This window comes from Erpetoichthys calabaricus, chromosome 16 (genome assembly GCF_900747795.2).
Source record: "Erpetoichthys calabaricus chromosome 16, fErpCal1.3, whole genome shotgun sequence".
NCBI classification, from domain to species: Eukaryota; Metazoa; Chordata; class Cladistia; order Polypteriformes; family Polypteridae; genus Erpetoichthys; species Erpetoichthys calabaricus.
Genome location: NC_041409.2, coordinates 97089529 through 97102722, shown reverse-complemented (window position 1 = coordinate 97102722; position 13194 = coordinate 97089529). Strand labels below are relative to the sequence as shown.

Genomic DNA, 13194 nt, shown 5'->3' with positions numbered 1-13194 from the left:
GTAGCATCTGATTCAGACTCTGAGAATCGTGCAATTTGACACCAGTTGACTTCTTTTTTAAAAAATAAAATATTGGAATAGCTGTACCCTGTTAGACCTCCGATCAGACGTCCTAATCTTTACACCATGAATACGCCATGCGCATGGGTGGGACGTCCTCTCAATCCGCACACTAACATGTCAGTTTTTATCAGATATTTCAAAAATGAACATTAATAGCAAATATGTACAAGGGTTAAGACAGCAGACATGTGATTTGAGATTAACTAAGTTGAGGTTGCGTTTATATTGTGACTACAGCAGAGGACATACGTCACGTTTACTGTCGTACTACTGAAGCCCGTCAGTATAAGTCGTTAGCAGAGCTTGTCTTCTGTTGAACAGTCAAATATTTGAAATGTGTCCTTTAGCACATAAACTTGGTATAGTGCAGGGTGATTTAAAAAGATTCATCCAATTTCAAAATGCCATAATTTTACAATCAAGAGGCACATAACAATTGAAAGAGGCCATAGAGTTCCTGACTGTCACCAGACGATGGCTCCCGTCAGTCTGTGTTGGTTTCTCAACAACGAGCTCCTTCATCGCTGGATTTGGCTGTAAAGGAGCCCACGATGTTCCCCTCCACTTCTGGCCCCCCAAGATCAGCAGATCTCGCACCTTATGACTTTTTTTTTGGGGGGGGGGGGGTACATTAAGGATTCTGTTTATGTGCCACCATTCCCAACAACAATGGATGATCTCCAAAATCGCATTGAAAGAGCTGTGAGTGTGAGTACAGTGACACCCGACATGCTCAATCGAAAATGGGATGAATTGGGCTATCGTGTAGATGTTGTCCACACAGCTGGTGGAGGTCATAATGAGCACTTATAAAATTATATGATGATAAACTTTATGCTCACCTAAACCATTTACATTCTAGAAAGCTGATTCAGTTCATCTGGACATTGTTCATTTTCAGGGAGATAAGTTACATCACTAATGCAAGTGACTTCCTCAATACACCATTTACAATTTCCTGCATTGTTCTGTGATGATTTACACATGAAATAAAACGTTTTTGAAATCGGAAGAATCTTTTTGAATCAAGTAGTTTTCCAGTTAATAAGTATGGAAAGTGTAGTGGTGTGTAAAATACACACCATGATATTTTCTTCCCATGGGAAAAATAATTTTGCCCAATGAAAAATGTCCATGACCCACCCACTGGATGTTTCTCAATATGTTTAGTTTGCTTGAAATGAATCCAGCCGGACTGCCTTTTTCACTTGTGGTGATCAACTATTGTAAACGTGTGCTGCTACATTTGTTCACAAACTGTCACTAGGCTGATGTTACTCGATTACGTTGACCTCATTGGAAAGCCACTTTGGATAAAAGCCTCATCTTAGCAAATAAATAAATAAATATAAATATATCAAGTCCCAAGCCGCCCTGTGGGTGTCCCAACTGGAGCCAAACCAGAGGAGCACTGCCACTTATTGTACCTGGGGAGCAACTGTTCAAAGCCTCGGCCCATCCATTATGTTCTCCCCAACAGGGAAAGGGAGCAGGAAGCATCCCAGCAGGGGTGCACACCCATCCACACCATTCTTCAATAATGAGCCAGAGAGGGAAATTGCTCTTCATCTCAATTAGGATTCCAGTCCATCTATTATGTCTGTCACAGCCCAGAAAGCTTGTAACAGTTTAATTTACCAAAATGTGCACATCTCTCATGAGCAGTAGATCACAGCACAGTCTGTCTTCTGGGTAATTCTTGAGGCTATACAGTGCCATGTAAAATAGTGATTGTTGGTGAAACACAATATATTTTAGTATATTTGCAACCCCAGTTGATGACTGTGACTACCATAGTGCTAAACTGTGCTGGTTTATCATTATGGCTTTCATTACGTTTTAGGTTGACGCAGCATCCCACCCACATTTGACTTATTTAAATTAAGCTTTTGGTTAGTGGCAGCTACAAGCATGTGAAACTATGGATCTATGTATGTTTTTTTTCAGTCCAGTTAGTCAGTGGAGAGTGTGGGGTACTTTCAGAATAACTTGTCTGTATCAGTACTAGATCTGACACCTAAAGTGAAGCCATAGCCTGCTGCCTGGTGGTTTTCCCAGTTCTCATCTCAGAGTTGGGAACAAGCAATGGTAATGAAGACTTGGAATGGTTTTTAATACAGTGAGACATCGATTTCTATCTCTGTCACTCACTCTTCTCTATGCCTTTGTGTCTGTCTGCTTTCAGGCCAGAAAAGGTCCAGTGACTGCAACAGTAGTTCACATGCGAAGAAGCAGAAGCGCAACCAAAAACGAGCGAGTGCAGCCTCCCAGAATGAGAAGAATGGAGCAGGTAGGCAGTTTGTGTAAATATGTTGTTGCTAAATGAAATGTATGTGAAGTCTGTTTTTCTTGCTTCAATATGAGATGTATAGTGCCTTACAAAAATATCCTTCTCACTGGTGTTTGTCTTGTTTTCTCACATTGCATTCAGTATTTAAAATGGATTTCCATTTGGATTTTATGTAATGGATTTAATAATATTGTTCCTATTGTTGAAGTGGGTTGAAAATAAAATAGCTCGTATATACCTTCCACCATGTTTTATATATGTTACGGCCAAAACCCAAAATCGGCCAAAGCGGGAAGTGTCTGGCCAAATCTGGAAATGGCCAATGTCACTGTAAATTGACCGGCCAATGTCCAATCTTTTCCTCAATTTCGGGATTTGGCCGGCCAGTTTGCGAAATGGTATACGTTCACAAGGCACTGTATTCCAATTTCAATGTGCCTCTTAAAATGAATATGCAATTGTTTTCCCTTTAGGGCACAGCAGTGACAGTGAAGACCTTCCTGCCAGTGAAAGCTTCAACAAATGCACTCCAGCCAAACACTCCAACATTGCCAAAGCTCCAAAACTTACGAGGTCCCCTGCACATGTGATTTCACCTCACAGCAAAGATGGAGACAAAGAAAAACACAAAGAGAAGACGCCTGCTCACTCTTGCCCTAAAACATACAAGTGGACGTTTCAGCTCAGTAAATAGATTTCTTTATTTCCTGATTGCTTGAGGTGTGCTGTGAGTGGCATCTTGTTCTGGTTTGTTTGCGACTTGCTAGTTAACAGAAGTACATAAAGATCTCCTAACATCCTCTTTAATCCTATAACACCTTTTTATTGTTGGGCTTTGTAGAGCTTATAGCTTAATTTTTTTTCTGCATACACACTGGCTGAGGATGCTGGGATAGACTCTGGCTGTGTGTGACTTAGTCATCAGTGTACATTTTTTTTTTTTGTCTCGTTAACCAAATGGAGGCTTCTTGCAATGGTGTGATGCATGAACAAGATGTCTGCTTGTGTGGTCGTGTGTGCCAGTTATGTGCGACTGAGTGGTGTGCTCCCACACAGTGCTGTCAGATTTTAATGAGCTCTCTGTCCATGTCTTGTTGGTGCAGCGGAACTCGACAACATGACCAGTGCTGATAGAATTACCTTCCTTCAAGAAAAGCTGCAGGAAATCCGAAAATACTACATGTCATTGAAATCAGAAGTGGCCTCAATTGACAGGCGGCGCAAAAGGTTAAAAAAGAAGGAGAGAGAAGGTAAGGCTTGATCTGAGCTGCTTCAGTCTCATTATGATCTGAAGATGGAATTGGCTTGTGTTCACATTGACCTTTAATTCTGCCAGTCAGTTTTCTTGTTGCATATTTTTCAGCACAGCAATGTTGTGTAAAAGTAAGTACACCCGTGAAATGTTCTTTTTTTAACATATGTGGACATACCCAAATTTGATCTTCATTCTAAACAGTAGCTATATATAAAGGTGATATAACAAACATCATGCCATATTTATATTTTGTAGTCCGTTGTATGATTTATATCAATATAAATGTAAATTTTGCATGCAAAAAAAGTCAGTCCAGCCCTACAGTTATCACTACCTGAAATATCTCAAATTAGAATCAAGTGCAAGAGTTTAGAACATCATTGGAGATGATCTTTTTTGAACCTGTCCTCTTATTTAAACCTCGGACATTTACTTTGGTTTGCCATTCTGGTGTTGAATTGTACCATATCACCATGCCAAGATCTGAGGAGCTCTCTGAAGCCTTCAGAAAGAAGGGTAATACAGTGGTGTACCTCTGGTCACGACCGTAATTCGTTACAAAACTCTGGACGCAAACCGATTTGGTCGCGACCTGAACGTAATTTCCCCATAAAATTGTATGTAAATACAATTAAGCCATTCCAGACCATACAAACTGTATGTAAATATATATATTTTTAAGCACAAAAGTAGTTAATTATACCATAGAATGCACAGTGTAACAGTAAACTAAATGTAAAAACATTGAATAACACTGAGAAAACCTTGAACAACAGAGAAAACTAACATTGTAAGAGTTGGCGCTAGACCCTTACGAACCGCTCGCTGTAAACACTTTTTTTAATGAGTTTTAAGCACAGGGAAAAAAAATTAAATGGCACTTCTCTTGCAAAACTTTTCAAACCATCGTCTACTGGCTTTAAATTCCTCACCTTCACCACTCGAAGAAGGATTTTTTTTTTCAGCAAATTGCCATGAATCTTCCTGGCTTTCTTGCATATGATCACCTCGCTTACGCTATCCCCTGCAAGTTGCTTCTCGTTCAACCACACTAGCAACAGTTTTTCCACCTCTTCCAGCACTTGAGGCCTCTGCTTGGTTAACATTGTAACTCCTTTTGCAACATCAGCTGCTTTGTTAGGCCCTGTATACGCAAACAAAAGAAAATGGGAAACGGAGAATGGCAAATCATTGGCGCGTAGGGAAACTGGCTGCCAGTGTTTTTGTTCGCCACCAGAGCGTGGGGTCATGAACAGATGCAAAATGTTGGCAAACTTTTTGATCGTAACCCAATTTGTACATGTTCGGAAATGTTCGTGACCAGAGGTTCTACTGTAGATGGTTGAGTCTGTGAATGGATTTAAAGATATCCAAACAACTGGAAATCAAACCTTCCGCTGTCCAGAAGATCGTCTACAAGCGGTGAAGATTTCAAACGGCTATCAACATGTCCAGGCCAGACTTGCCTAGCAAATTCAAATTCAGAGCAGAACGTAAGATGCTGAAAGAGGTCCCTAAGAACACTTGGATCACAGGGCAGGTAGCTCTTGCCGCTGTTGATGTCAAAGTGCACGAGTCTAACATTAGAAAAGAGGCATCACACATCTACACGGGAGGTGTGCCAGGAACAAACCTTAACCCAGAAAGAACACCAGGGCAAGACTAGACTAATGCTTGCTTATGCAGACCAAGGCGCAAACACCAGGACTTATGGAATTATATACTGTGGACAGAAGAAGCAAAGATGTATTTGGCCACAGTACCAGAAGACATGTTTGAGGAAATCCTGATAACATCTATGAAGCATGCTGTTGGAAGTGTTCTGAATTGCAGTTGCATTGATGCATCAGGGCCTGGGCAGTTCACCATCATAGAATACTGTTTGAATTCTTCATTGTGCTGCAGGGTGCTTGAAGATGTGAGACGATCTGTTAGAAGATTGAAGCTCAGCTGAAAGTAAACCTTGCAACATGACAATGATCCTTAACATACCAGTAAAAAATAAAAATCAACATACCATTCCACCAAGGGATGGCTTAAAAAGAAAGAAAAGGAGGATCCTTAGAATGGCCAAGTCAAAGTCCAGATTGAAAATCCATTGAAATCCTGTGTGTTGGGCTTTGGGTTATTTGAAATGGGTTGTGCAAGAAAGACGCTCCTCAAACATCTGTCAGCTGAAATCTATCCGCATGGATGAGGTTATGGGGGATTTTAACTTGGTCAGTGTCAGAAACTTCTGGACAGGAAATGCCTACCTCGGGGGGCCATAACAAGAATTGGCACCAAGGATGGACTTACTTTTTCCACAGATGGAAATGGCATATGTGTTCATTTTGAATCAATGATCTTGTATTTTTTTTCCAATTACTGCGCCTTTATCTATAGACACTGATTAAATGAAGGTCAAATCATGACATATTCACATATGTTAAAAGTCAGAATGGAACGGTTCGTCCAATGCTTCCACGTAGATTTCACTTTAGTGATACCTCAGGATATCACTCAACAGAAGATTGTACAGGGAGATTCACTCGAAAGAGGCCATGAATATTCTGTTGTAACTCCCGTTAGGATGAAGCAATCTGAACCACAAAAATATGCTCTATACCTTGACGTCTGTGTAATCAATTGCATTACATGTGATGCTGCAAGTGGTTTCCGTTTTCTGCCAGACACATTTCGATGCGGCGCTCCAAGTTCCCAAACGTATCGGCAAGTGTCTTTGGGGGGAATAGCAGCAATTTCACATTGGATGTTTTCCTTCAAATCTTCCACAGGGCAAGGCTTATTCCGATTAGACTTTTGCTTTGAGCAGACCCCAAAGGAAGGAGTCTGATGGTGTCAGATCTGGCGACTGTGGTGGTGGCAGCGGCCAAAGCCCCTTTGAAATGACCCTGTTGCCAAAGAAGGACTCAGTTTCTGCCATGCTCCTTGCCGATGTGTAACATGTTGCTCAATCTTGCTGGAAGTAACCTTCCGTTAACTTGCGATCATCATTTTAAACAAATTGGTGACCTAATAGTTTTGCACCCTGAAGACGTGCTGCTCAATACTGTACACCACCATCCTGATGAGAAGTCGAGTGACTGAGTGAAGGGGTATGGGCGGTATGCACCCAGAAGTTGCAAACGGAGGTTAAACGTTGCGACGACTGTTCGGCGCCTACCCCATCTCTGACGCAGGGGCATCCCGGCTTGTTTGAAGCTCCGTATACCAAGGAGCACATTGCACTTTGTTTCATTCAGATTGCCTTGTCCTATCGAGAGTTATTACAGAATATTCAGGGCCTCCTTCAAGTGAATCTCCCTGTGCAATACAGTTGAAATTCTTCTACTGTACAATAAATGTACATGTAGAGTACAATGAACAGGAAATTGAGTCAGCTGAACAGCTTCAGTAAATGTAATTAGAAACTGAACACATTGAGTCAAATGAAGTAAACAAGCTGCACAGATAGATGGTTACAGGACTGCTGTCCACGTTGACCATTGCAGATTCAGGGGTCTGTGTGTGCGTGTCTGTTCATTTCTTTCACTTCATCGTCCAGTACTTGCTTTAGTGGGGTTAACAAGCCGCCTCTCTTAGAGTCCGGCATACAAGCACTGATCAGCCACAACATTCAATCCACTGATGGAATAATTGAATAGCATTGATTATCTGATTACAGTGGTATTAGGCAGCAAACGAACAGTCAGTTCTCAAAGGCGATGTGTCTGAAACAGGAAAACGGGCCTAGCGTAAGGATCTGAGCGACTTTGACAAGGAACAACTTGCGATAGCTAGACAAATAGTTCAGAGCTCCAAAATAGCAGGTCTTGTGGGGTGTTCCCAGTATGCACTAGTTAGTACTTACCAAGTGGTCCAAAGAAGGACAAATGGTGAGCCAGTAACAGGGTCATGAACGCCCAAGGCTTATTGATGCACATGGAGAGTGAAGGCTAGCTCCTTTTGTCCAATCCTACACACGAGCTCCTGTAGCCCAAATCGTCGATAAACTTGTGTTAGCCATGAGTGAAAGGTGCCTGAACACACAGTGCATCGCAGGTTGCTTTGTAGCCGCTGACAAGCCATGCTTATCACATGCTGACCACTGTCCACCACTGAAAACGCCTACAGTGAGCATGTGAAAGTCAGAACTGGACCATGGAGCAATAGAAGAAGGTAGTCTAGTCAGATTATTTATGTTTTTCTTTTACATCATGTTGATGGCTTGGTGGGTTTGTGTTGTTTACCTGGGAAGTGATTGCAGCAGGATGCACTATGGGAAGAAGGCAAGCCAGCAGATTCAGAGTGATGCTGTGGGAAACCTTGGGTCCTGGCATTCTTGTGGACTTTGATACATTGAAATAATAATACATTTTATTTATGTAGCGCCTTTCCCATGTACCAAATTACCAAACCATTCATGTCAACAGTTTTCCCTAATGGCAGTGGCCTCTTTCCGCAGGATAATGTGGCCCGCTAAACTGCAACAATTGAATGGTTTGAGGAACATGACAAAAGAGTTGAAGGTGTTGATTTGGCCTTCCAGATTCCTCAGATCCCCAGTCCACTGTGGAATGTGCTGGGAAAACCAAGTCCGATCCGTGGAGGACCCACCTCGCAACTTACAGGACCTAAAGGATCAGCTGCTGATATCTTGGTGCCCGATACCACAGGGCACCTTCAGTGGTCTTGTGGAGTCCTTTGCCTTTCTGGGTCAGAGCTGTTTTGGTGGCACGAGGGGGACTTGCGCAGTATCAGGCAGGTTGTCTGAATGTTGGGGCTTATGGGTGTATATATTGAATTTATGTATCTCAGAAACTACTTGTACAAAAAATGTGCACATCAGTGGGCCTGGTCCTATGACTAAAGTTAAAGATTTCCTACCGCAGTTGTTGGAATAGCGCTAACCATTTTTGAAAAGAGAGAAGGGAGGGTGATAAGTACTGGACCAGACTTGACCAAAAAGAGTGAGCCCTGGAAACTGTGACAAGACAAACACAACTCGGCTTGTTTGAAAGGGGCCCCGAGGTTATCATTGTACACAGGCTTCCACAGACGCACCCTGCCAAACTCTACTTTTGTCCGTTGAATCAGAAGCTGAACGTAACTTGATAGCAAAATTTTGACTCCATTACCAAACTTCCACTTACTTGGAACTAAAAAAAAAGGGGGGAAACAACATTTCATGGTGTGTACTTACTTTTTCACATGACTGTATTAATTGAATTTATTTGTGTTGCCTGTTGTTGGCCGATGAAGAAGCTGGGCAGACTTCTCATTGTAAGCTTATTGTTGTCCTTCTTTTAATTCTTCCCAACTCCGCTGCCTGGCAGTCAAGTTCAATTCCATTCATTTCCAGGGTCAAACGCTTTACAGCTGTTGATGGGGTCTCTGCTAACCGCTGACTTTACTCTCCACAGTTTCCCACACGACGGCGTCCACGTCATCGGGTTCGTCCGACACTGGAATGAGCCCGCCTTCTGCTTCTCCAACCCAGAACACTGTTGTGGTGGAGTGCAGGTGATGAAACGCATCCCCTCGTTTTTAATGTTCACCGCAACAAACTGCCTCTAAGGATGCAAGTGCAGCAAGAGAAAGAGACTCCCTGGTGTTCATGAGAGGAAAGCACTCAGTCGGATTGACCTTCCCAGTCCAATTCTACGCACTTTTGCTGTTTGGCTTCCAGTTTGCAGTCACACAATGTCAGATTCCACTCCAAGTGTTCGACAGGACACTGAAGAGGAGGTGAATGTAAGATGCATTTTTGGTTTGCTTTACACAAAGGCTACACACTCAATCTCCTTTTTTTCTTACAGTACAAGGCACTTTTCTGTAAAAACTCTCCTCTCCCGTTCCTAATCACCAGACCAGCCTGAAGGCGTCTAGACGCACGCTGGCATCTGCTGACTGCAGCTGTATGGCACTTGGGACTGGTCGGCGTCCGCTCTGGGTGGGAGAATGGCGAAGCCAGGTACAGTAGTAGGCAGACGCACACGCGGGCGTTTGCTTTGCACAACTGCCAAAGTACACGTGTTCAGCAGAGTGCCCTATTTTCAAAGAGGGATAAAATACATTTTGCAGAAGGGGGTCTAGCTCACCGAAAACCGCGATGGGTTGTGTCTTCCACTTTTTAGTATTTTGAGCACAGAATTATGCAAATGAGATTATACTTGTTTACGGTGGAATTGCAAAAAAAACAAAAAACAAAACAGGTTTTCGGTGGGCTAATTTCCTTGGCCAAGGGTATTTTGTCTTTTTATATGTAATTGCAGAGTTTTTATTTTATTACAAAAAAAAAAAAACTTCAAAAAATGTAAGTATGACAACAATGAAGTTATTTAATGAAAGATTTCTAGACCTTACAGTTTTGTGTATTAAAAAAGGAAAAAAAAAAAAAGAGAAAGGTGTTGCAGCTTGTTAAATATATTTATTGAGACCATGGATAAGAAGAACATTTTTTTTTTTTTTTTTTTTTTTTTTTTTTTTTTAATGTATTTTTGACAACAAACACAACAAAAACATAACACTCTCCTCACTCTGGGTGTAACTTACAAATGACAAAAATTTACTTCAGTGGAAAAACGTCCAAAAGGAGAGGCGAGAATGGAGTGACTCCACTCTGTCCGTGAGCGTCGCCGTCGCCCACTTCTCCGATTTCTCGCCTTACTACAGCGCCAAAGTTTTGGCCCGTGGCTTCTTGAATGTCAACCGTTGGTCCCGACAACAATTCCGGTGGCTTAAACGTTGCATTCCTCTCCCGTGGGACGTTTTTTCCCCCCCATTTTGTAGGATGCCCTGGTAGCCCCAGTTGCACCCATGTTTTGGATGACTTTTTTTGGGGGGTTATCTGAAAATATTGATTTGGAACATTTTGGACCCTCCCCGTCCTGAGAGTGCACCATTTGCTGGCATTGCCTTGCCCTTTTGTGACTTTAATTTATTATTATTATTTTTATTTTATTTTATTTTTCTGGCCTGGTACGGGGTATGCTTGTACTTTTCAGTTTTCCCAAATGAAAACTGGAAAAGGGGGAACTTGTCAGACCAGCCTATGGGTTGTCCCAGATATTCAGCGACTCTTTTTGTATATACATCTTTCAGAAACCATGTATTTCAAAAATACATTTTGCATATAAGCTGTATAAAAATGAAAGTGATTTATTTTATATTTTTTTTATTCATCTTTGTACATTTAAACTTTTTGTGCCCCTTTTTGTAAATGTTAATACTCTAGAGAGCTAGCGCAAATCCTTTAGATTGTATTATATGAACCTGTGGTTCAAAGCAACACTGGGCCTGAAACAGACCCTTTAGTATTAAGTAGACCTACAGATATATTGTACATTTTATGTTTTATAAACATTTTATTTCCTTATTGTGAAAGATACATTTCTTTAAAGGAGAATTTCATTTTTAGTTTTCTTCCATTTCATGGGCAGTGAAGGAGAAAGTTTGACACTTTTTTCTGTCATTTCCTGTACAAATCCATTGTATTGTTCTGTCCACAGCCCCATGCTGAGTATTAATAAAGACATTTTAAAATACGTTCCCGTTCTCATTCGCACAGTCGCAGGATGGGCCATTCGGTGTGCACAAGCAGAGAAAAGACTCGCCAGGTGTATTTGCTTAACAGCAGGTGTCTGATTTGTCACTTGAAAAGAGCTGGTGTGGGTGGTCACCTCTGGGGCTCCATCTTGAATGTCCCCAAAGTTGCCTTTTATTTTCTGGTGGACTGAACAGCCAGTGAAATCTTCACTGTGGATGAGGACACACTCACAAGTCCAAGGGTGCAGCCAGTCACTCCTTGGAGGGTAGCAGGCGTACTCACTGGTGGGATTTGTAATTTGACCACAACATCAGTCTAATGAGGTGTGTAATGTTGAGCTCGCCTTTTGCAGTGTGTTAGGAGGATGACTCGGCGACGACTGGTTCACCTTTTAAAGGATAGGTTTGGTAGTTTTCAGTTATTTCTTATCAATCATGAGCTGTCTTGGGGTACTATCTGGGACCACCTATTTGTTTGTACATTGGCCAGGAGGTGTACAAGTCATTGCAACTGAAGCTCTGTGGGTCTGGTGTGGGTGCCACTGGTACACACACTTTAACTGTTGGTATGGATTAGCACTACACGATCTGCTGGCCACACACCTTGCCCATGAAAGGTTGTGTTTCTCGACCATTAGATCAAATGACCGGTGGGTATAACTTGAAGTACTGGGCACTGATCATCAACTACTACAGTGAAGCATGGAGGTGGCAGCATCATGCAGTGGGGACAGGGAGACTGGTCAGAATTGAGGGAAGGATGATCACAGTCAAATCCAGACAGGCCCTTGAAAAAAAAAAAAAAAAAAAACCTACTCCAGACTGCATGCCACCGTAAGGGGGCCAGTTTATAATTCACATTAAGAACGCGTACATGCATGTATCATGGCTGTCGTGCATTCCCAGCATTCATTTGACACGTCCTCACAAATTAATACGACACGTGTGAGAGTTTGCAGTACCAGTGTGTTCAAGTTGGAACGTGACATCAAGAGTCTTTATTTACTATCAACTTGTGACAGCAGGCCGCTTTGCAGATCCTACAGGATCAATGTGTGTGCTTTGATGTTTGATGAATGGTTTGATGTGGTGAAGCAAATCATCAAACTTAAATGCTGACAAGCAGATGTGTTTGTGGTGCATAGGCAATACAAGCATCGCATATTCCCCATCATGATGACGCAATCCATTTTAAAGGTCTGCACCTTTGTGACAGCATCAGAATGTACAGCAATGTATTTGAGCCGAAGAGAAGAAGAAAAAAAAAAATTAGGGACACAGTGATGGGGGGGAAAAAGGTCAATTTCATGATTAAAGTGGAAATTTTGACTTTAATGTCGGTTTTAGTCATTAAAGTAGACTGTCATGAATGTCCTCTTAAAACTGACCCCGGTTGTTAATCACGATGTGCTTCTGGAGCTTCCACCTGTGCTGACAGTAGCAGATAGCGACCGTCACACAGAACACATTACATTTATGATCTTCCAGCTCTCTGCATTTTAGAATCCTTAGCTTTATATTTGATATCACTTTCATGATAAAATGTGTTAAAGCATGCATGTAACATTTTATAGATAAATCATTAACTATATCTAAATAATGAATACTGTTCATAATTACATGTGGGGGTGGCACAGTGGTAATGCTGCTGGGAGTTACATCCCTGGTGTTTGCATATTTTCCTGGTGGGTTTCCACATTGTGGTCCGGTTTCCTTCCAAGGTCATGCAGGTTTGGGGATTTGGTGACGCTACAATGATGGTAGAGTGTGGGTATGTGAGTGCTTGTATTCACCTTGCGATGAGCTGATGCCCCATCCTGTGACTGTTTCTGCCTCACACCCACTGCTTGCTGGAATAGGTGCCTCCCTGGATTGATGGATGTAATCATTAAACATCCATCCTTTTTAGAGATATTGTGGAAACGTGTCCTGGGCATTTAATGGATGTTTTGAGCAATTCTCAATGCAGTTGGTCTTACACTGATGATGTCACACTGCCACCTGGTGGAATCCTCCAGATTCGCATAAAGTACCCGCAGACATATAAACAGTACAC

At 42.0% G+C, this 13194-nt stretch overlaps 1 protein-coding gene across 1 annotated transcript in view; it reads left to right on the top strand.

Moving 5' to 3' along the window:
* arid4a (AT rich interactive domain 4A (RBP1-like)) overlaps window positions 1-11137 on the top strand; it is a 67915-nt gene extending 56778 nt beyond the window's left edge. The window contains exons 22-25 of the mRNA XM_028822151.2: window positions 2249-2353; window positions 2827-3039; window positions 3457-3603; window positions 9014-11137. Coding sequence (XP_028677984.1) covers window positions 2249-2353; window positions 2827-3039; window positions 3457-3603; window positions 9014-9117 — 569 coding nt within the window. The 3' untranslated portion in view covers window positions 9118-11137. The remainder of the gene's footprint in view (window positions 1-2248; window positions 2354-2826; window positions 3040-3456; window positions 3604-9013) is intronic.
* Window positions 11138-13194: the final 2057 nt, after the last annotated feature.